Source organism: Rissa tridactyla, chromosome 7 (genome assembly GCF_028500815.1).
Source record: "Rissa tridactyla isolate bRisTri1 chromosome 7, bRisTri1.patW.cur.20221130, whole genome shotgun sequence".
In the NCBI taxonomy this organism is placed as follows: Eukaryota; Metazoa; Chordata; class Aves; order Charadriiformes; family Laridae; genus Rissa; species Rissa tridactyla.
The window spans coordinates 10,791,637-10,816,117 of NC_071472.1; the positions used below are offsets into that span (position 1 = coordinate 10,791,637).

The window sequence follows — 24,481 nt, forward strand, 5'->3', positions numbered from 1 at the left end:
TTATTGTGAGTCGCTGCAAGGTTAAAGACTCGCCTTTCTACCCAGCAGAAGTAAGGTTTGCACCTTTGCTTTGTTTACCTGACTTTCACGCCCACGTACCCTTTCCCACTGACGGCAAAGGGACGGTTTTCATGAGCAGAGGCAGAGTTAGGCACCCGGACCTACCTGAGGAGCTGGCTCCGTGAGGGAGTCAGCACGGTGCTTTTCAGATGGACACAAGCCCAGATGGACAGACAAGCCAGTTCAAAATCCCCACAGCTACCGCAGCTCCACAGCGTCTAAATAAAGGCTGATCAAGTGTCTCCCAGTAACGCCTGTGCCAACATACTGTCCAGCCAGTCACGGTCCCTTTTAAAGCCTGAAACCCATTCCTGTAAATGCAGAACAGCATTTCAAATGGTGCCCTCTGTAGGCGTCTGGTCCTTAAAGCCTTCGACACAACAGCTTGAGTAATTTCTTCTCATTCTGCAATGCTGAAAAGTAGTTTGAGGAATTTTTCAATTATCTTTCCCTACACATTTTTTGATGTGGATAGCGGGTTTAGTGACGTTAGCTTAAAATTTACCAATTAACTGGTTTTGTACTTGGAGTTTGTCTTTCTGTATATATGTACACACACACACATATATATATTATTGCAGTATATACAGCTGGAATGTAAATTCTTTATATTTTTATTTTCTGTAATGCCTACTATGTGCCTCTGGGATATGTAAGAACCAACTGAAAAGCTGTAAGAGTAAGGCCAGTTTTAATCACTGGCATCATTAGCTACATAAAAAATATTCTGAACAGATCTATATAATTATATCAGAACTCGTTTGGGTCTTTTTTCCTTCCTCCCCCTAAACAATACCATTACTTTAATGGCAGTAGTAGAGGGCAGTGTGATCATCCGGAATTTAACCACTAGGAAATAAAACCTACTACAGCCAGCAGCTGGTAGAGTCTCATTATCAAGATCATAAGTAAAAATGATCATTGCTGTGATCCAGCGCAACAGAGCTTCTGTTACAGAGTTCCTACGCATATGGGAGGGCACGAGTGTGTACAGACAGACATTTCATTACAAGAGCCTAGTGATATTACACAGCAGTTGTAGCACAGGATCAAACAAGCTTAATTCGCTAACCAAAAAGCGCTGTTGATACCGAGTTCAAGGAAGAGTGAGTTACAAATGAGGGTTTATGGGGCTGGAAAGAAAAAGGGAGTTTTAATACTATCAATTTGTTCTCCATTTCCTAAGTCACTTCTTCATAGAAGTGGCATGCCAGATCAACCAACTTCTGGATCTGCAGCGTTGCATTTTAATGAGCTAATTTGTAAGTTGATTTTAATGAGTTCATTTAAATTCCTGTGCTGAAGATTAACCTCTGCAGGTACAGTCCTCTCACTCCTTCTGTTTTATAATACAAGGCTTTTAACAGTGCAATTGGTTTCTTGCTCTTCAGGGATTTACTTACAAAGTGATATATCAAACTACAGTTAAATCTTTAGGGGAATGCACTTGCTTCAGCACCTCTATGCAATATATTTCCTTCAGTGTCTCCAAGATGGCCAGCGCAGCTGCATGACCTGCTGCAATCATCAACAAAAGTCTGGTGTTATCCTTGAGCTCAAAACTGCACGCACTGAGCTAGCGGGATCTGCGGACTGTGCCTCAGGTTTGAGGAACAAGATTTCTTACGCTAGAACAGTTTTCTTTTATCCGTTTATTGTGCCTTAATAAGCAGCATCAGTTCTGCAGAAGTTCTGCACGAGTTTTTTTTAGTGCAAGTCAGAACCATGCTTATTTAAAAGCTGAGCATACAATATACAGCAGGAAGATACCATCTATGATCAGGGACAGTTCTTGTTAGCAGAGCGTGTGCGGGACTTTGATAATCAAAGACTAAAAATAACCGTTGTGTGTGGCCAGTCAGGAGGATCACGTATTACAAGCCATAGTATTACGGGAACCCTTCAAAGACTTAAAGTGGCACCACTGCAGTCCTCCTGAAAAGATAATCTGCTTTAGATTTAGAAACCTCAGCACTGGAGGATCCACTACAGCTGCTGTTCAGCTGGCTAGTTTGTCTTGTTATCTGCTTCCCGTATCTGATCTACAATTAGCCAGCTTCGGCTGCTGCTGCAGCATGCCAGCCTGCTGGCTTAAAGAGCTCTCTGCAATCAGATGTCTGCGCTTAAGCAGCTGTCTCATTCAGCGCTCTAGAAAACACAGTTGCTGTGCAAGATTCCAAGTCTGCTCTCTGCAAAACTAGGTTTATTGGATTTGGGAGGGATAGGGCAGGGGGGCAGTGTGAAGAAATGGCCACAATACTAACTGCTAGGGTATGAGGCTTTCATTTCTAGATTGCTGCTTTGACTCTAAAACCAACTGATGTCCTCTAGTTGCATGGACACAAATATATGCATAGAGACAAAGATGTGACCTCAAGGTAGCATGAAAAACAGAGCAATACCACACCTTCCATTTTAAAAATCTCAGTTCACTGAAGAAAAGGAGCTTCCTAAATTGGCCTTGAAGAATACGTTCTCTGGGCTTCATGTTAGAAAGCAGAATTAAACCTTCCCAAGATGTGTAATGAGAGCAGACAGCAGCAGTTCTTACAGTACTTGCTGACATTTCCTGGTACACGACACTAAGTCACCTGCCAGAGAGCAGAAACGGACATACAAAGGTAAATTCTTACAGTAATCTGTCACACTGAATGTATTCGCTAGCCATTGAAGCTCCCGCTCTTCTGGCTAGCTGCTTTTGGGCCAGTACAAAGGAAAGAATCCATTACTATCAGAGAGAGAGGATGCTAGCAAATAAAAGGTACCACCCATATCTGATAAAAAATACCATATCTACAGGAAGATGAAAGCTTTATGCCCCATGCTCTCCCCCACTGCATCACCAGCCCAAACACCCACTTCTCCTCTCAGCTGCCTGTCACACGTGCTGTGCTTCAAGACAAGGTCCTGCTCCCCAGCAAAGCAGAACCGGGTGCTGTGCAGATGGAAGAGAAGCGGGACCAACACCTCCCAAACAACCTGCAGCACCGTGCTGGCTGCACCCGTGCATGCAGCAGTCTTCCCCTGCAGTCAGCACAAGGCTGCACAGCTGCAATCTGCTATCCATCACCTCCGGATTGTGAATGGTGTTTGAGGGTTATAGCGATAGTTTGGAATCGATAAGCAGTTCTCATACACAGCAAGCTGTGGTAAACCCCTAGCATGACACCAATGCTCCCAGGCTAGAAGAAAGGAACGAAAGAAGCAGCCCAAAACAGAAAGAAGGAAGAATTTAGGTCACCCAGGCTCTACCTGCCACTTTACAGAATCACAAAATGGTTTGGGTTGGAAAGGACTTTAAAGCTCATCTAGTTCCAGCCCCCTGCCATGGGCAGGGACACCTCCCACTAGACCAGGCTGCTCAAAGCCCCATCCAGCCTGGCCTTGAACACTTCCAGGGAGTCTTTGAGAGTCTCCCTGGCATTTGCAAGCTGCTGCAAGAAAAGTGACAGGAATCTCAGCAGAAAGCTCCGTCACACCTTGTCCCTGTGCAACAATTCAAATTTACCTTTTAACCAGGCAGCGCCTACGCGCACCTCAATCACTGACAGCATAAAGCTGTGCACAGTGCTTGGGTTTGGGCTCCAAAACTCGTATCCAATCTCAGCTCATCACAGCTCAGAAAGCATGGCCCAGAAAACGCAGTGCCAGGTTCTCCTCAGCTCTTGCACTACATGGAAGAAATAGTAGGAGCTTAAGGTCAGAAGCATGGAGGATACATTTGTTGTGTGTTTAAGCTGTGTTGCTGAAGAGTTTTGCTCTGCTTTGCATGTGTGTCTGTTCTGGGTGGTTTTCCTTGTGTTTAAAAAAAAAAATAGGCATACTTACAGTCTACTTGACAAAACCTCAGCAAATTAACACTGATCTTTTCCAGACAATTCTTCAAATGAATGTTCTGCAAATGCCTCCTCACAGCATGCGAAGATTTAGATACGCTGGAACTGGCTTCGCAAAGGATGCTCTCTAACAAGAGGAATTTAAGCACCGATACCAGTTCAATTTGCCGCTTTTTGATTTTAATATAAAAAGAAATACTTTCTGCAAGGAAAGATTCAGCTTTCATCACCAGAACCCTAGTACTGACTTTGCAGGCTAAACCAATTCACAGATAAGCACTTTTCATAAACATTACATATTTCTTGGCTTACACATGTTCTGGAGAATGAAAGAACAGGCTGTGCTGACATCTGGTGGCTTTCTCTGCAGACAAAGACAATTTATGGCAATAGGTCTTGGCTTTTCACTGCATTTTTTTTTGCATTCCCAATGTAACTGCTCTCATTTCCTTCCAAGATACAAAGCATTATGATAAAAACATTTTTGTTTCCACTGACCAGTGGACAGTGCTCTCCTGTGCAAGTCCTCCTGTAAAGAAAGAAAAGATCCTTTGTTTTGCACTATTAGTGACAGTGTAGAAAAGGTCTTCTCTTTATTTCAAAGCGTATTTCTTCATGAATAAAAAAAAAATAAAAATCTACATTCACTGCCACAGGAAATGCTGCTATTGCATATCAGATGAGGTGCAAACCTAACCATTAAAGCACTGCAAATCAGCAGAGGTGTCAGCAAGAAGCAAAGGAAAGCAGCAGGGAAAACATGCAAAGGTGTGTCTGTTTCTCAGCAGGAAAGTAGTAAGGAACAGTCAACATCCTGACAATATGAAAAGCAGCAAAGTTGTCTACTGGGCATCATTGCTTGACTCGTTAATCGCTTGCAAATCTGTGCCAAGTAGTACTACGAAAACGAAGTCGTGGAAGGAGAATCAGGTGCCAACCAGGAAGACTGAGCTCAGTCCAAAAGTGTTCAATAAGCAAAAGTGTGCACTTGCCTGAAGCATTTGCAATGCCTCCAGCCGGCTGCCGTGGCTCTGAAGCCAGGATCCTGTCAGTCACATGAGACCAAGAGCGAGCATCGAATGTTCTGGGTTTTCATTCTTGATCTCTGGACACTCAGGATTTCTGTGGCTATTAGCTTCCAAGGACAGGACCCACGGATGTCCTGTCATGGCTGGGGTAACTGCTGGACTGTTACTTGCAAACTCATTTTTAAGTAAACGATCTGTCAGGGGATGCGCTGAACATTCCCGAGGAGTGAAAGAGAAACACCACAGCTTACAACATATCTCTGGACCACCTTTAAGACAGAATGTTTACATCAGATAAAGCAGTTCTGCAACTTTAACGGTGGCGCATATCAGATCTTTGAGGACTCCCATATGCCATTGGTAATTGTCAACATTTAACTCAGCTATTCACATCCGCAGTTTTCTTCACTCTTGCTTCTTCAAGAGGCAACAGAAAAATACACAACTGTTGCATGCAGAAAGTATAACATGACAAAGCCAGAAAAAACAAGATGCCTATCTCAGCAGTTCATGAGTTCAATTCCAAAAATTATTAAAATGCACCATTTTCACACCTTTAGTGCTAAAAAAAAGCAGCACTACTCCAGTATTTGTGCCAAGAGTGCTTTACATCAAAGACATTGTGTTTATTTAGTTACACTGGTACCTCTTCTTCCTCTTCATGATAATTCCTTTCCTGATTTCCTCTCTTCTCCCTTAGTACCTGTTCTTCCACACCTCGTAACCAAAACTCCAGCCTTTCTGAAGTGATTTTTTTTCTCCAATAAACACCCAAGCCTCCCAAACACAACCAGCTTCCAGTTTGACTGCCTTCCCCTGCTACAGTGTTATAACCCAGAAGTTGTATGTTATGTCAGTGTCCACTCTGGATACTGTTCTTTTTGGGGTTTGGGTTTTTTTGTTTTTTTTTTTTTTTAAAAAAGACTGGTGAAAAGCTCTAGGGACATCATACTGAAAGATGAATCCTTATTAATGCCACAATGTCTAAGAACACTAGCAAAGCTATACGACTTACCCCACTACACATTATGGAGAAGCCACCTTTGATTAACAGTAATTGTAAACAGATGTAGTTTATGACCTCTGCCAGGACAACAGACCATAGTACCAACTCCGTAGGTGGTTTCCTTCCATAGAAAGAGGATTTCATAACAACATGGGCAAATACATCTCAGTCTTTAGTAATTTATTTGCCAGCGTTCACAGATTTCATTCAGTGTTCAGCAATCCTGGAATCAAACCTACTTTGACACAAGGCTATAACATATCCCACCAAGAAATGTTGGAACAGCATCTATCTTAACAAGTTCTCAGTTATTATCTGTGGTTTTGTGGGGGTCATTTGAAAGAAGCATTATTAAAAGTCCAATTAAAAAAAAAAAAAACCACAGTAGAAAAACACTTTGTGAAGATGCCAGTTTACAAGTATGGCCATTGAGAGCATTACAAAAGACTCTACTGTGCTGCTGCAGAAAGGAGCCAATGAAGTGCCATTGCCAGAGTGAACTGAGCTCACAAAGCAGTAGTTTAACTCTTCCCTTGGAAAGAGTAGCTAATCTGGAGTGCCAGACACATCATTCTTAAATATTTGCATCAAAACATTTACCGTTTTCTCACTGATGGTGTAGAATTGCTCTTCCACTGTGCCATACTCGATGTGGCACTGAATGTTTGTAACTGTACTAGCCCAGAAAGGATAGCTGTTAAAATTTGGTGAGTCTTTCAAACACAAATAAATGCCTTGGAGAAAAGGGATCACAAAACCAGTCCAAATCTGTCTGAAAGGGCTGGAGACCAAATTCAAATCCCCAGAACAGAAGGAAAAGAATGACAGTGTTTGCTCAGTCCGAGAGCCTGAGTGTGCTGACAGACATCATCATGCCTTGGTAAGAAAGTCTGAGACATTGATCTCTCTGGTAGCCATCTACTTCTTACAAAGTTACCTTCATTATTGTAAATTTGGCTGAACAAAGCTGGTATACTCTGGAGTGCAATGCATTAGCTTAAACTGTCTGAGAAGATGCGTACAAACTCACATCAACCAGATTAATCTGCAAACATGACAGAATGTGTAAGAAGAGAGCTGAGACACGGGCCCATGCTTGGGGAGCAGGTACCAGCAACAGAAAGGCAGCCTGGACAGAAGGAGGGGACAAGTGGTAAGTTCTCCTCACAAATTCATCACAGCAGGCATAACATTACAAGATACAGATACAATCACCCTTTTAATCGCAGATGACAAAGTGGTAGACCACTTTCACAAGAGAATAAAACTCTGAAGCAAAGCTGTTGGTGAGTAACACCAGCTACCAAATCAGCCTAAACCAGAGAGTTGTCAGGAAGGATGAAGCAAATGAGGTGGGAACAATACACAGAGGTTTCTTACATCTAAAGTAAAGAGAACTTTTATTTAGATACTTTGGAAATCACACATCTGCTTTCACTATCACATGTCAATAATAAAAAAAAAAATCATCAAAGCTCTAGGAAACAGTAAACTTACTTCTCTGGAAAGTCTCTTGTGAAAATGGTGGTGTCAGCTCTTGCCCAGAGCTGAGGGTAGATGTGTGGGTCTAAAGCAATGGCACGTGAGGTCTCATTTGATTTAGCAGAGCCTATGCCCAAGAACCTGATAAGGCAGAGAGCCAGCATCAGTTCTGTTTCAGTGAAGAGAGGCTTAAAGGCACAGTGTCCCATCTTGGTACCCCCTAAAAAGCAGTTTCACAAGCAGTATCTATCTAAAGGTACTTTCTTGGATGCATGATTATTTTTTCTTATTCTTGATTTGGTTAATGTAGTCGGAGAGCCTGGAATTTCCAAGAACTAACATATAGCAAATGAGTATTTGGCTCTTGGAAAGCAGGAAAGAATCAATTCCAGTCTTGAAGACGTGGCTCTCAGACCGGGCCTCCCCTCAGAAAAATGGAATCATTCAGGTTTTATCCTTAAAACTGAAACCATGAGCTTTCACTCCATTTGGAAAAATGCCCAATTCCTACTTATGCACACTGAGGTCCTGGCAGAACTCAGGTTGCTGCCTCTTCCGTGAAGGTATCTCCGTGAAGTAAAGCTAGAAACAGATGAGCTGGGTCCTTGAAGACGAAAGCCTCCCAACAGTCATTTGTCCCTTTCAGCATGCTACAGAGGGCTGGAGGAGAGTACAAAGGAAAGCATTCAGCAGTGAAGAGCATGAAACACTTGCCAGTCTGCACCATTTAAACAAAAGACACCAAACATAAAATGAGAGAAGTAAAGCTATGACTTGAAACAGAGAGATTCTCTTCGCAAGCTCTCTAAAATACCCAGTGATTTGGTCATAAAACGTTTCCATTTTCATTAGAAGTTAGTACTGCGATGGGATCTCGCTGTGCATTGTATAATGTCAGTATGTAGCTAATGTCTGCTGTAGGATCGCACCAAGAACATGTGTCACAGGTCAGAGATTGCGCTGCCTGCATCCTAAAAGGCAAGCAAAGGAAAATGAAATGCGAGAAAGAAGTCATTTATGTCCCCCAGTTTTCCTTCTCTCAGTCTGAGCATATTGACAGAAATTAATTTCTATAGGAAGGGAATTGCACTGTTTGCAAAGCAATCCTCTAGGATTTATTGATCTTTAAGAAAAATCTCATTAAGCAGCATAAGGAAAATTTACAACAGGTATGGGAAAACAAAATAATCTCTTGGGATCTTCACCAGGCCGAAACAGGATTAGCTTTGTAGTTTCTGTAATCTTCCTCACAGAAGAATGCTAATTCGGTCTCATTTGCTAGAACGAATAAAAAATTAAATATTTAGCACACCAGTAAATAAACCACCCAACAGCCACCTACTTAGAAACTCTGAAGACAAGTGACAACATTTTGGACAAAGACAATTATAAATCACCACACTTTCTTTTTTCCCCCTCACATTTTTGCAAAAAAGATTCCAGTATTAAACATATCATTTAAGCTTGGGGGAGGGAGCCGGAGAAACAAAGGAAAAAAAACCCCAAGAACATGAATATATATTGAATATATAGAAGTAAATATGTACACAAGACCCCCTCAAGATTTGTTTAACACAGCCTTCAGAATTGTTTGTATAAGCATTCAGCAAATTAAGTGATCGCATTTGTAATGCCTGCAAATGCTAGAAAAATAATGAAGCATGATTTTCTTTTTTTTTTTTTGTGCCTTTTTCCGTTAGGAAAGGGAAAAAGAAACTATTTTTTCCATTAAATTAGCCTGTAGGTATAATAATTTAATACTTAGAGGATCAGTAGAATATTTTACAGATGACTTTACATTCTCCCTCATGACCCATCAAAATATGTGTCTGAAGAAGTTAATTTTTTGCCCTGCTGATGATTAATTCATGAGGCTTCAACAATATGCAAAGTGAAAGACACAAATTGGCTTCTCCAGCAATACCTTCAAATACCTCTAATTATTCACAGGGGATATGGCAGAGCTAAAGGACCCACAAAGGTTCAGAGCAGTCACAATTCTTTCAACCCAGTAGGTCAAGGACTTCCTCTTCTAAAACAATAAGTCAGCAACATTACTAATTCAGAACAGAGACAAATCTGATGGAAAGCCTTCACAATTATTAAACATGGAATTCTTTAAGGTGCTGAGCCAATAAGTTCCACATTCGTTTTTTAAATTAAACCTGAAGTTAATGAAGTCTGCCTGTCTTGTAAGAAAGAAAAAAAAAAGAGCAGAAGGGGTTTTAGAATCTCAACTAGAAAACAGACAAGACTGTTTGCAATGAATACTGAACGCTTTATTAACATACACCCTGCTTTAAAAAAAAAAAAAAAAAAAAAACAAAAACAAAACAGTGAAGTATTAACTTTGCTGACTAGATAATAACTGTAATAATAATCACTACCACAGAGGCTTTCCCGAGGATACTTATCTAATGTCCTCATAATTTATAACTCTCCAGCCCAACCCTGTGAAGTGCCAAGGGCAATCAACTGCATCTTAGAAAAAAATGTTCTGCATGTCTCACAATTTCACAGATTTTCTAACAGCAATTCTCTGTTTTATTCCACTAAATCTTGTCCAGACTAGATACTGGAAAAATGTAATATGTCAATAGGAGATTTCAAATCTTCTCACTGATTTAAATGAAACTGTACAAGATGAGGACTAGTGGTATATGCTATCATACTGCACTTCCTTGGTTTACTCTTTTCCACTTCTTGTTGAAGAAGAAAAGTAAAATCTTCAAGATTTTACTACAAAGACCCTACTCCTAACTTAGCTAATTTTCATATCAAGATACACTGAACATAACAAAATTCAAAATGGCATAACGGCATGCTGCATTTTACAAAGCAAGAGTTTTTCCTTTCTACCACAAATATCCACCATATACTAATGACTAACTGCTGTTAGTTATTCTGAAAAAAAATTAAAAGCAGCATTAAATTGTTTTCTGCCCTTCTCTTTGTACAGAGACATGGAACAGGCTGGTCTGTTCCCATTCCCTTTCACTGTAACATTTACTCTGATGTTTTGACACCTTTTTGAGATGACATCCAACTGTTTCACTGCTGCAGCTACAAACCTAGTTTCAAAGATGGATAATATATGCAAATATTTGTTAATACCTTTTTGAAAGAAGGCAGCTTTGGACAATGTCATTTCTAATTCAACATTTGGCACTGTCATCAGTCCCTCTCCTGAACTGCATTGCCTCTTATGCCTCAGGTAGCTAAAAAATCATGCTTAAATGAATCTTCTGCTAACTAAATTACAAATCTATAAAACTTGAGTTCCAGTAATCCTCCTTCCAGAGGAGCCTTTTTCTTTTTTTTTTTTTTCCTCCAGATAAAAAGACCTGGTTTAATACAAACAGCCAGATAATAACTATCATTCGTATTATAGGAATGCCCAAAGACCTTTAGGAAAGGTATACTAAGGCCTGTTGCAATGCACCCCAGAGAAATACATTAAAGACACATCCCAAGTCACTTAAAACTGGAAAGTAAATGGCAGGAAACAAAAGAGCCAAGAAACCTATGAGAAAGAAATCCCGTTCGCTAGCTGGGGAGCAATCAGAGGGCATCAGGAACAGGAGGGAGCTTTCTCTGTGAAACCCCTGCACTTAGAGCGCAGGCAGTTATCTGTCCCAGCTAGGCAAATCAGATTCAAATGAGTGAATGTCCATATCACGGTGGAATGCAGCTACATCCCTTAAGTACCCTGCTGCCACAAAGTCATTCAGCCACATTTATGAGAAGCCCAAAGGACATCCAGGGACCATCAATTTTATCATGACAGACATTTCTTTACATTACCAAAAGACATGCCCTATATGTAGTCCCCTGTCAAAATGTGAGAAATCAGGTCAAGTTTCAACTCTTTGCTATGTTCAGCACATTCTCTAAGTGATACTGCTTGAGCTTTCCTGAGCAATCTGGCTATCAGGCACTGTATGCTGCACATTAAACAAATCTAATCTTATTTCATTATTCCATGCTGGTTCCACTACTTACATTTCTAACCAAAACATCAGTTTAAATGTTACTGATAAGACTAAGCAGACACGATACTAATAACCTATCTGTCAATCATTTAAAATTACTCTCAGCAGAATTATAAGCATACCCTCTAAAAATCACAATTTGCATTCTGAACATTTGGAGTGCAGATACCTGCTGCCCTCGGTCCAATGATTTGAATGTACATTATCGCCCCTTCTTCCCTGAATAATTATCAAGTAGTGTAAAGAGCATCAGGAATAGCATTTACTTTTCAGCAGGCTATCCAAACATAATCAGCCAGTTATCAGTTTAATGACAACCACAATGAACAGCACCTTCAGTCAATACAAATGTGCTCCTACCTACTCCAGCTGCTTTCAGTGTACTGTCTTCTTTCAAAATCAGTTTGTCATCATCTTCCAAACTCACTATAAGTTCACCGGTCTACAAATCAGAGAACCAGAATACAAACATAAAAATAAGAATTTACTGACTGTCTCTGCTGCAGTCTTCTTTGACAGCACAGAGATCTGCCTGCACTAAAGCACGTAAAAGGGGAAGAATCCATCTAGTAATCATACCTTAGATTTGTGTGCTTGGTGAATAATCTTCATTGTATCTGAAAGAAAACACAACGTTTTCCTTAAGTAAGCCTTAATAGGCAGGTAACACTGAAAGTTGTACTTGGAGAAGGAGAGACAAAGAGGTACGGTTCAAAAATCTTTTATTATGAACAATTTTGTGTATTCAGTCTAAAAGAGGAGAAAACATCTTAATTTCCCAGTCCTGCAGCCACAGTCTTAAATCAGTCAATCCAACATTAAGGTATCATATCGTACTGGGCTTCTATTTGCTGGCTGAATTACAATAACTAACTAATGACCACCCCAATTGCCAGTCAAAACACATCAATTTAAATGCCAGTTAAGGTGTTTTGACCTAGCAGATTTAACACATGCAATTGGGGCAGGACAAACAGCATTTATGCACTGTCAACTACTACAGTTAAGTTGATAGGCAGCAAGTAATTAAGACACAGTAACCTGACCACTTCAGATCATTCCTTGAAATTTTCCTTCTCGTGAAGAAAGCAGCCTTTTAGATATTTTGTTAAGTCAGTCCATTTTCCATTAACATGTACGGCCTCTCCTCTTTTTAATCCTATAAACTCCTCAGTAATATTTATCTCTGATATGTTTTTGCAGTATAGCACTTTCAGAAATTACGCTATTAAAAAAAAGAAATATCACTTTCCCCTGGCAATGTGGGCAGGGCTTTGCTAACAAAAAGAAAAACGGGGGAAAATAACGTCGTCACTAAAGCAACCAGATGAATGCAAAGATCCAGAGGGAATGGAAGTCAAAAGATGCCCGTGCAGCACTAAAAAAAAAAAAAAAAAAAAAAAGGGAAACCAAAAACAAAACCAAAATACTCAAACTCTCATCAATCCCTTCTCAGCAAAGAAGTAAAAACCAGTTGTTTAGTTGTTTGCCTGCTCATTTTCTGTTCTAGTTTGGTTTTGTGCATTAATTGAACACTGCATGTTAAAATAGTCTGGTAAAAGAAGGATGCAAGAAAGTTAGATATAGGCTAAAACAACTTTCAAACTACCAAGTGCAAGTAATCAGATGTTCAGAGTAACAGAGATCACACTCCCATTCAGAAGTTTGCTTCCATACCGCTCTGGCCCATTTTAAACATTTAATTTAAAACACTGCGTAAGGTCAAAACTACTCTGTATTCCCACTAGAGAGGTCACTGAGAAGGCAGCCTTAGCATGCTGTAAGAAGTGCAGTATTAGAAGCAAGACACATACTAAATTGCAATTACCGGGATCCATCTTGCATAGAAGCATTGCAAAAAGACTAAGCAATCACAGCAAAAATATACTGCAATTACAAAACGTTTCTACCACAGCAAATACAATCCAGCCTCTGCCTGCTAATTTTAAACTCTCCATCTGCTTTGTCATATTCCCTTTTCTCTAGTCTTTGCTCATTCTCTGAACTATTGTCTCAATTTTACTTCTTCACAACTCCACCACTGGCATCCAGCAGTTCACTGTGTCTTCATCTGAGCTATTAAATGGCTTCTCTAACTCTGTTACAGAGATGAAACTGCAGTCTCTTCTCACCCTAGCTAAAGCCTTATGTCCTCTCAATAGCCTTTGCTAAATCATCCCCATTTAGTCCCACTCAATCATATTCCCAGATTTTTATCTTTCCTTTTCTAGTAATACATCTTCTGTGACAATAGATAAGAAATCACTTTCTGAGTCTGATTCTGTGAAGTATGTACCACATTGCTCCACATTCATGGGGAAAAAGAAATATTTGAGAAGCAGCTTATGAGACAAGTTGGCACCCAGGCGGCCATCATCAGTGAAAAGACGGCAATGACAGGGTAGGAAGATGAGAAGATTGACTGAGAAGAGTTCTAGAACGAGGAAAAGAATGATGTGTACAAAGAAATGCAGAGAAAATGAAAGCCGTAAGCTTTGAGATGTGAGTTAAGAGAATCAAGCCAAGAGGAAAAATGTGATGGCATTATATATGATGTTGAGAGAACAAAGTGGTGCTGAAGTCTGGAGAGAAGGAAGCCGACACAGGCAAGGTGAGAGACAGACAGGTCCAACTGAGATTTCTGGCACTGCCAAACAAAACAGAAGATAAAATCTGACTCTTACTAGCACTATTCATGCAGAAGTATCACTGCCCTTTCATCACCAAAATACAAGAACGACAGTACAGCACACAAGAGATGCCAAAATCATGAACCTGGATGATTCGCAGCCTGAGGGGAAGGTGAGGAATTTGGCTTTGATTTTTCTATGTGAAAATTTCCACGCAGCTAGCACCGTCCCACTAGAAGTAGGCCCCCACTAACTGGTGTAACAGGTTTTAAAGTTCTGCAGTGTTTTTCACCCACATTATGCTCAGTCCTACACAGCACAGTCAGGTGCTCAGGCACAACATATGCCTTAGGAAAAACTAAACTGATGCTCTAAGTGATGAAAAAACTAGCAGCCGGGATAGGCAACACCAGGAATACAACCGATAGTAGCTGTTCTAGATAAGACACCCTTACCTAGCCAAAGCAGCAGGTATTAGGGGAAGGAAGGGCACCTCCAAATTCAAACTTACAGATACTTAGATTTTAAGACCTTAAATGATATATTAAAAATAATAATGTTCAAGTCCTTGCCACTTGGGTATCATAAATCTTAATCCCTAACTCTTTTTCTGCTTTCATTTTGCACTACCTGTTTTACCATCAGCAAGAACACAGAATGAAATGTTTGGCTTTTTTTTTTTAATAGGCAATTAGAGTCTACTACCATTCACATGTATTAAATAGGTTCCTCATTCAATTCTTTGAATCACCGAAGAGGAAGGAGTTTGTCAACTCCAAAAACATGGGAGACAGAGGATCACTTGCAGCAAAAAACTCCAAGAGAACGTTCAGAATTGCCAAGTTCAGGAAAAGATATGTTACTGACATCCAAGTTAACAAACTCCAAGAAAGGAAATAATTTAGTCTATTTTGAAAGTGTACTCTGTCCCAAACAGATGAATTGCACATGTTCATGCCAATCTTCACAAAAAGGAAATATACACATAGCTTTACATTAGAGGATAAAGTCAGCCTAAATTTCACAACAGGCTGTTTCATTCCATCAGCTTGTATTTAAGAGCTTTCATATCTACTTTGAGCAAAGTTCCCCTGCTTCTCTTATATCCTGTAAATTATTTAAATACATTAGTCTTAAGCATTTTCTATTTACTGCCTTACTAGTAAATAGATATTGAAATACATAAGCACATAGAGAACTACAATTTCAAAGTGTTTGAGACCACAAGCTGCTCGCTAGAGTAAAAACGAGAGTTAAAAGGCACTTATAAAAGTAATAAAAAATTAATACCAAAAAACATCAGTACCAATTAGACAATAATGTATAACATGCAGCCTAATTCAAAGACTAATACAGAACTTCAAAATAATGGTCAAGTTCCGTAACTGTGATCACAGTGGCATAACCCCAGCTACGAAAGCGGGGTAGAGCTGCAAGTGCAGGCAGGCACTGCCACCAGCATGAATATTCTACAGTAGTTGTCTTCTAAATTGTATAGAAACCGGTATAAAATACTATGTCTGCACTTTACAGGAATTAAAACAAGAAAAAAACCCACGTACCATACTTGTAATTTTTGAAAGGTGGAGGAAGTCCCGTTCTTGAAGGCACATCTATTAAAATAAAAGCGTCAAGTTAGAACAAAGTTGTCTTTCTTTTTAATTTCCAGTATTTTCTTTTACATTATTTTATGCATGCATCCTGGACATCCTTTACATCAAAATAAATCCACAACACCAGAGATTTGTCTGAGCATCAAATACTAAACCACAACCTTTGGCTCAGATTCTATAGTTACTTCATCTCTGATTAACTTCACTTGAGCATGAAGCCCCTCTGAACAAAATGACCCATGAGGACAGCGAGTCAATGCAATCAGAATATGATCACGGGAGTCTGATCCTTCAGAAATCTGCCAGGAACATCCTGTTAATGGTTTGCACAGCATCTCTCTCTACCTTATACAAACAACTGCCATTCATAACTGAATTGTTCAGTAAACAGAGACATGCAAACCAGCCACAAAAAGGAAGCCAAACTGTAGAAAGTTAACTCTTTAGCCTCATGCAGGACACAGCCCATAAGCAACTGCAAGAACACAAACACCTTCCCTGGTGCCAGCATTCCCAGTGACACCCAGGGATTTAACCAGGGCCTTGGAAAGCCCAGCCACCTGTGTGGTGCTCAGCAGCAAGCCGGCTGAAACCTTAATTTCATCAGTAGTTTAACAATTTATCTCAAACTCTCCCTTCAAAACAGATAACAGTAAAGGAGGGAACACAGCTTTTGGACCAGGAACAGGACTATCCATCCATCTGTGGAATGAGGTTCCAAAAAGTCTTGTCCAAGACGCTAGTGAGTTTCAATACCGCACACATCAAAAGCAAGTTCTTAGCATTGTTTTTTATTTTATTCCTCATAACAGCAGCTGTACCATATGTTCTGAGAGTGCTTGCAGTTTTCTAAAAGCATCCTAAGATCTTGCCATGCCCATCGCTGTCTAGAAGTATGGAAGCTGCTGAAGACACGATACAGCTGTGAGGCCCAGGGCAATGTCCTAGGAGTTGCTCAAATTTTATCAGCAGCAACAGTTCAAGACTTGTTTAAGCTGACTTCATGCAAAAAAAAAATCACATGATATTATTCTGCACCCTTTGAATGTCTCCATTTAGGTGTGTAGAAATACACCTGCAAGACTTGGGTAACACCCTAACTAGCGAGTCACTGCGTGGGCTGGTCGACATCATTAAGTAACTTTTAGATACGCTGCCACTTTCAACCAGGCTTTTAAAACATAAAGCCCATAGATGAGTAAATCTGCACCACAAAGCTCAAGATGGAGACAGAAACTCAGAAGCCAACATGCACAGTGAGACCTCACAGTGTCAAAAACAATTTTTCAAGATCCTCTTTTCTCACAAATAGCAAACAGACTTGTGTTCCCACATTCCACATATTGGTGTAGTTCCTAAGGATCAAAGGCTCTCCAAATTCTATTAATTTACTCCTGTTAATTTATGAATAGCTGCCTGACAGCACCACTCCAGGAGCCTGAGGCACTGAGCCAAATGCAGCAATGCCCTCATCTCTTTTTGACTAAAGATGGGGTTTTGGGCAGGGGGAGCAGTCTTCACAAATTTAGGCATGGCACACTGACCATGGAAGCTCTTATTAACTCCAGACCTCTCATCCAAGGGAAGAGAGCACACAGGGGATGTAAACACAAATCTGGCACCTCTACCAAAGTCACAGAATTCCCATTCATTTGCTCCCCTCCGCTTTCTTGTGTGGAGACAGCAACACATGGGACTGAAACGAATGAATAAGACAACGGCCCCTTACCCTTCTGCACAAAATTCATGAACTGCTTTACTGTCTGATCCAAGTTAACTCCATGATACACCACAGGTCTGAAGTTCCGGTGTTCAAAAGAGCGAACAAGACGGACTGTGATGGTTGAGCTTTCTGCTGACATGAGAATTAATTCTGAATAACCTGGAAAACATTAAAGAGAGGAATTAATGCCTTTCCTGTGTGTACAAGCACAGCTAGAAAACAAGGTGCAGGTGGGCCTCATGCAAAGATTAAAACATGGCAAGAAATTCAATAGCATTATGTCTTTCAGGACTTCACTTTTAGTATTTCTACAGAAGCAGTAACAGGATCTCAAACCAAACAGAGTTACCTAGGATATTATTGATACCGCACACCAAACAGTGCAGTATTTGCACCTGTGCTGTGTAGTACAGCACCAGACTCCCTATTAAACACACAAAAATGTTAGATAAATGCAAGAATGTCATTTGGGTTTTAAGTGACTGAAGACTTCTCCTGCTGGGTGAGTAACCTTGTGCTCTAAAAAAATGTACTAATGTGAACAAAACCAAAACCTTTTTAATACACTTATGTTGTAGAGAGCATAATACCCTGAAAAATGCTTAAGCCCTTACACAATGCTCATTTTTACCTTCCTTCAGAAAGCGGAAAAACCTCCCCCACATACACACGCAAATAATTCTCCTGGTATACTACTACATAATTAAGGGTTTTAATTTAATTTAGAATAGTAGGTCTCTGGAACGGCTCTACATGGCTTCTACTACTTTAACAGAGAGCAGAACCTACAATGGAGTTGCCTTATCAACCCAGGCTCCTCTTCAAACAAGCCCTCAGGTACCCAGTTCCATTGGGTAGTTTCTCTCCACAGGAAAAAGAGCTATTTCCTACCTCGGCAACCTTCTCTGTTTTTGGTGCTGGGTATTCCTCAACAACCTTGCTTTCTGCTCACACGCTAAACTGCCATGGCTGCTGCAGCAACGAGCAAAGACTGCAGCCCGAGTGCTGCAATATCAGTCAGGGACACAGCACAACCCCTGCATCTCCTCAGCAGCCGTTTCAGTCACCATTTCGAGTCCTGCAAGGGATTCTCTTTCCTAGTCATCCCTTTATGTTCTTTTTTTTGTGATTTTTTTTTTTTCTCCTTTTTTGCTGTGGGGGGAGATTATTTAAGTGACCCATCATCATGCAGGTACCTCCCGGTCTTTGCTGTGTTTGTCCTACCTATATCCTGGCAAAGTAAAGCAGCAGTACTTTCTTCACACGCATTCTGCAGAATGGGGACACAGTCCTTCCACATCACAAGGCAACTTGCTTTTACATCTCCTTAGTTAATAATTCCCTTTCCATTTTCATTGTAAATAAGCTGTGATACGCAAAGATGCCAATCAAGAAAAGCATATGCTGCACCTGAAAGTAACTAGATTTATATTAAACAGCAAAGATGGGTATTTTCTTTACGCTATTTCACAGGGGCTAGAGATCTGGAGGGCACAGTACAGGGTAAGAAAAAGGGGGCAGCATCCAATTCACTTTCCCCTGAGCAGCATGGAAGAACACGGTAGAAACACAGATTTGGGAACAGAGACAATTAGAAATCGCCGATTTTCACGTTTACTGTACAGACCCCCCAGACTAGTCCCACCTAGGGCTGGGACCAGGTACTACCCAGTGCCTCCTGAGGGACAAGATGGCCCGTTCTGCTCAGGGGGGCCTACCGGTCAATTTCTCCTGTGAGGAGGAACCTCCCCCAGGCCTGCCCGGCTCCTGCCCGCCAGCAGTAGCGCGAGGGCCCGCGGCGGAGCACCGCTCGGCCCAGCAGCTCTCCCCGAGACCGAGCGCCCTCCCCTCAGCCCTCACACCGCCCGGTCCCGCCCGAAAGGGACCGTTAACAGCCCTCGACCTTACTACTCCCCCGCCGGCACTTCCGCGTCTCTCGCCCCACCCCGCCTCACACAGCCCCACCAATCACGTCCGCTCGATGCCACTTACCTCGACGAGGAATTGGCTGCGAGGCGCCCTGTCCCCGCCCCACGGATCCGTCCGTTGGCCAATGTCCAGGCTTACCCCTCACGTGACTGGGCATGGTACCTCCCCCCCAGAGCCCGCCCATCCTACACCGCCCTCCCATTGGCCCTGTGCCTGGCTTCTCCCCGCCCCCGGCAGGCGCCGATTGGCGCCGCGTCACCCGTGGCGCTGTGATTGGCCAGCCAGCGCTGTGGCGAGGGGGTGAAGCGGCCGAGCGGTGGGGGCGGTGTGGCAGACGCTGGGGGGGTCGGGATTGCTTCGGGTTTGTCGCCATGTCTGAGGTGCGGGCTGTGCCGGGGGGCGGCTGGGGGGCGGCTGGGGGGCGGTGGAGGGCGGGTACATTCCTCTCCCCCTTATTCAGCGGTGGTGGCCTGCGGGTGCTCACCCCCGCCCCGGGGCCTTCCCCCCCTGTAGGCCGCGTTCCAGAAGGCTGCTGAGGAGGTGAAGCAGCTGAAGTCCCAGCCCACCGACCAGGAGATGCTGTACATCTACGGCCACTACAAACAGGCCACGGTGGGCGACGTGAACACGGGTAGGTAGCGGCTGGGGCCTGGCCCTCTGTGCCCCGGGCGGGCGGGGGCCGCGCGGTTGCGGCCTGAGGCTGAGCTGGAGGCACTTGGGGACGGCAAAACCTCTCCCCTGTGGCGCGCCTCGCTTCGTGCAATCCCGGCAAAAGTGACTCAATACCGACTTGGCATAGATTTGCGTGCAGGCGGGCGCAGGCTGACCCGATAAGGGTTTGTGCAACTTGTGGTTTTTAGATTAACCCAGTTGCAGTCGTCTAAATCGTGTAGCAACGGTCTGAGAATCCTTTGTGTTAGCTTTGTGCAAATATTGGGTTTGGGATTTTTGGAGACCTTTATCGGTAAGTAGCGGCCTCGGTCAAGGGATGCTACTTTAATGCAAACAGGCTTTAAACAGCAAGGCAAACTATACAAGTGTGGAATTGCAATACTTGGAGGGGGCGGTTTGTTTAAACTGGATTGGCTACTAAAAATAGCGTTGGAAAGCCAAAACAGAAGAACAGGAAAAAACTTTATAGGCGCTGCAGTTAAAAGAATCTTGAAAGGAGTGTAGCAGAAATATCTCTGCGGGTACACTAAGCAAAATCTCTCCTGTTACTTCTTTTGCTATACTTCTGTCACTGGCAGCTCAGTTTAGGATGTAGCCCATCGCTACTGACCTTGTGTAACGCTTGGGTAAAGTAACTAGGATTAGAAAGGGAAAAGGTCATTTGTTCGGAGCGCTGGTCTCCTGACCCAGTTGCTGATGAAGTTTATTGGGTGTTGATTGAATTCAAAGCTGGCAGTGTAGTGTACAGGAAATGGTAAGTATGGGCACTTGTGGTTTTTTTCCAAAATGAACAGCACCGAGGGAGACAAGAACAGAGTTTGGTTTTAAGATGCAGTCTTCTTGGTATGGCTGGACCTTAGCATTAGTAACGTTTGCCAAGGTGAAATGGTGCTTTAGAGCTGTTAATATACCAAAATTTCTGTAAGTTGCTGCATTCTTGGGAAGCAGTAGTTAACAGGAGCTGGCTAGAAAAGCAGTTCGTGTAAGAGTGAGCTAGTAGGGTTTTTTGTTGGAGAGAAGGAGCTGCCAAGTAGCTCTTCAGGTCACATTGCCATGTGAGCAGTGCAAGGGTATATTTGTGGCTAATGTACAGGCTACTGTCCAATTCCATTTGTTAATCCTAAGACTTGTCTTTAAGGAGACAGAGAAGAAGTAAAAACACAGAGGGGACTTTAGGTGAAGCCTAGCCATGTACATATCCGTATCTCATTCATTTTTTCTCTGACTACAGTGTGGCCTGTAATGAAGTGAGTTAGAATTCAGTGCTTGTACCCCTAGGTGGCAGAATGAATGAAGAGTTGTATGTTAGAAACATACCATTAACTTCACGATAATGAATTCTAAGCAGTATGCTACTAGCTTTTGGTTTCATGTCTCTGCTTATAATGGACCATAGGGCATTTCTGCTTTACTTTAGAGCTGATGATTCTCTATTCTTTAATCAGATAGCTGTCATGCAACAGCAGTCTCTTCAGAAAGTACGATAAATCACACTATTTGGTGCTCTTCTGCTCAAATGCTGCTGTCTTAAGGGAACTTGACAGAGACTATCTCTGTGGCCACCGATAGCATTCCAACATGCTCCCTTCAGCATCAGAGGTGATCTCCTGACTACAGGTTAGTAATAGCTGCAGAGGTGAACCAATGTGTTTTATCTTAGTTAAGAGCTAAATAGCCTTCAGGAAAGGAGTAGGTATTGCCTACACCCACAGCACACCAACTAATTCTGCTGCTTATCCTGTCTCTCTCAGAGCGCCCTGGTATGCTGGACTTCAAAGGCAAAGCAAAGTGGGATGCCTGGTATGCATTGAAAGGTAAGCGTCTGATTATAAAATAAAAATGAATAAATAAAATCACAGGTAAACTAGTCAGAAAAGCGTATGTCATTCAGCAAGAAATAAAATAGTGTTGCCTTATAAGACAAGAGTTCTAGAAGTTCAGAATGCCGTGATAATAAACTCTTATTTTGATTACCTCTGCAAGGCAGGAGTAATCCTGAAAAATGCAGCCTGCGTGAAAGGAAATTACAGTGCAAAATTCCCAGCTGGCCCAAGATGTTACACAAAGGAGAACTGTAGCAGCAGCAGAAACCTAAATCTGTTTTCCAGGCCCCATTCTAGTACCCCAGAGGCTCAGCTCTTCCTCCAGTTGTGGTGTTTCTTCTCAAGCTTTCCTAACTGGAAGATGCAGCTGGGCTCTCTGCTCTAAATGAGGAGTGGAACAAGTGGTCTAATCTATGAAAATGGGAATTTTCTGGTGTTTTAAGGAGCCAGCACTACATCTAAATGCACTCTTAAGTTGATAGAATTGCTTTCCTGTAATAATTGTGAACAGCATTAATGGAACTAATACACTGTTTGGTTGCTGTCTATACAAACATAACTTTGCTTCAAAACACTGTTTTCTGGTGACTGTTGACCACATTTATTTAAAACTTTAGTACTAGATTCACAGCCGAGTGACCTTCTTTGCTTTCTGGTAGCGTGCACCTACGTGCTATAGCAAGGAATTGTGACTTGCATGCAAAAGGCGTCTGAATTTGTAAAAGGTTATCTGATTGCTTCCTGTGTTCTGTCCTTCAGGAATGTCCAAAGAAGATGCAATGAAAGCTTACATAGCAAAAGTGGAAGAACTAAAGGGCAAATACGGCATCTGAGGACTGGATATAGCAGCCACTTGCACACCTGAAACATGCCTTATTTCTAATACTGTGGAAAACTGGTTTCTGATAAAATTTTTAAATACCAAGTATGTAATAGTTGGCTCTCCTCATGCCCGTAGTTCAGGGGAAGCTGTGTACCCAACTAATGTACTGACACATCATAAATTCCTGCTGGGAACAAGATCTGGAACTCATTAAAGTGCATTTGGTACTTTAGCTGTTGTGGTGGTCGTCCCTTAGCGATTATTCTGAGCTCATCCCTTAACTGCCATGTGGCAGCCGTCAAACGCTTCTGTGTGAGGCACAAACCAACCTCTCCAGCCCTCCTGCCACTAGAGGGGGCTCAGTAATCTGTTCTGCGCAATGCGGACAGGTGTCCAAACCAAACTGGTGATGTGTGATAGTGCTTTACCTCCTTTCTCTTGCAGATAAATGCCGGAGCACTCACAAAAGCTGGAGCACTGCGGAGATTAACGTGAAGAGGCTAGCTCTAATGCTGTCTATACTAAGAACAAGGTGCTTGATATTTGTTGCTTGGGGCTTTCTGAGACTTACTCAACAATTGTCAAATCATCTTTCATAAAACACTTCTTGGAGATGTTATTCCCCAACAGCAACGATAGGGTCCTGGAGAGAAGGCAAATACTCAGCACCTGAACACAAAACCTTCCTTTTGGAAGAAAGCAGTGAGCTCTCACCACCAGAGAGCGGTGGTGTTTGTGCCCTTGATACTGTACCACTGTAAATAGAGAGGCTGGTGTTGCTGTGTACTGAGGGGTGAATCAAGTATAAATTGGTTTAACGCTTAGAAGGCTGTTCAAACAGGAAGACTTACAGTGAACATCAGCAACAGTTTTATACAAAACCCACAGTTGTGACCATCTCCAGCAGGCTTTTACCCATTTTTGGTCTGCCTAGCATAGTCTGTTAAGAGTTGCTGAGGCCAGAAAGGCCTTTGATTATAAAATGTGGTACTGAACTGTTCCAGCACAGAGCATGTGAGAATAAAGTTACAACCTTATATAGGAATGAGGCGTTCTAATTCCTGCTGTACTGGTTAGCATCTGAACAGCTGAGGACTTCAAATCAAACTGCCTTCAGATAAGCAATTGATTTATAGAAATCCATAGGGATGAAACCCGTAATTTCCCGTCTGTCTAGCTAAGTACATAGTTCTGTTTTGAGTTACACAGGTTTTGCTGTGTGCCTTACCTAATGTGTCTTTTCTTATGCCACCGGTAGGAGGTGGAGATGACTTTATAGTTTTTGAAAGCATGCAAGGTAACTTCCCCCTTTGCTGCTTTTAATGGGGAATGCTCTTAGAGCTACTTGTTCACCCTTTAAAATGCGTTAGGATAAAGAAAGGTTTGGTCCTTGTTCTTATAAGGAAAAATGTTGCTTACTCATGTCCTTTGTTGTTCTTCTGGGTAAGTAATATAAGCATTTGGGGGTTGTTTTTTTTTTTTGACTTCCTCTTGTGTCCTCTGCTAGTTATTTGAGACTGTGTAAATTACATTCACCTTGCAAAAGAGTGGTAAGAGCAGATGTTCAGCATAAGAGATGACTTGAGCTCTTTGCCAGCCCTAAATTCTGCAGGCAGCTCCATCTTCACAGCTGTGTTTTGTGAAGCTGGTTATCCTTGGAGGATTCTGCCAACCAGCAGCAGAATGTAACTCATACCGGCAAATGCTTCCGCTTCTGCTCTTGTTTGCTGGAGGCTGATGTGCTGCAAGCTGCCATGCTTTGCTAACGTGTTTCCTGTCAAAACAGGTGTGTTCAGAATTTTTGACTGCTAAAGCAGTGGAATTGGATCCTATATCCCAGTCTTCATTGAGCTTTATTTCCCCT

General features: G+C 42.1%; 2 protein-coding genes across 7 annotated transcripts; one reads left to right on the forward strand and one right to left on the reverse strand.

The window, feature by feature from the left end:
* Positions 1 to 64: 64 nt before the first annotated feature.
* C7H2orf76 (chromosome 7 C2orf76 homolog) lies at positions 65 to 19,267 on the reverse strand. 6 transcript variants are annotated; one of them, XR_008467648.1, is made up of 9 exons: positions 18,595 to 19,267; positions 17,377 to 17,529; positions 15,597 to 15,647; positions 11,984 to 12,021; positions 11,765 to 11,846; positions 4,889 to 5,193; positions 3,569 to 4,425; positions 2,468 to 2,651; positions 69 to 371 (listed from the first exon to the last, which is right to left on the reverse strand). XR_008467648.1 is itself a non-coding variant. In XM_054208444.1 (6 exons), the coding sequence occupies exons 1-6, from the start codon at positions 18,668 to 18,670 to the stop codon at positions 7,951 to 7,953; spliced, it is 522 nt and encodes a 173-aa protein (XP_054064419.1). In that variant the 5' UTR covers positions 18,671 to 19,267; the 3' UTR covers positions 5,200 to 7,950. The 6 variants fall into 6 exon arrangements, 2 of the variants coding, with proteins under 2 accessions (XP_054064419.1, XP_054064420.1); XR_008467649.1 differs by having other exon boundaries at positions 3,569 to 3,730; positions 3,889 to 5,193; XR_008467650.1 differs by having other exon boundaries at positions 65 to 371; positions 3,569 to 5,193; positions 19,089 to 19,267.
* A 299-nt stretch (positions 19,268 to 19,566) lies between these two features.
* On the forward strand, positions 19,567 to 22,849 carry DBI (diazepam binding inhibitor, acyl-CoA binding protein). The gene is made up of 4 exons (XM_054209675.1): positions 19,567 to 19,679; positions 19,813 to 19,930; positions 21,723 to 21,785; positions 22,554 to 22,849. The coding sequence occupies exons 1-4, from the start codon at positions 19,671 to 19,673 to the stop codon at positions 22,625 to 22,627; spliced, it is 264 nt and encodes an 87-aa protein (XP_054065650.1). The 5' UTR covers positions 19,567 to 19,670; the 3' UTR covers positions 22,628 to 22,849.
* Positions 22,850 to 24,481: the final 1,632 nt, after the last annotated feature.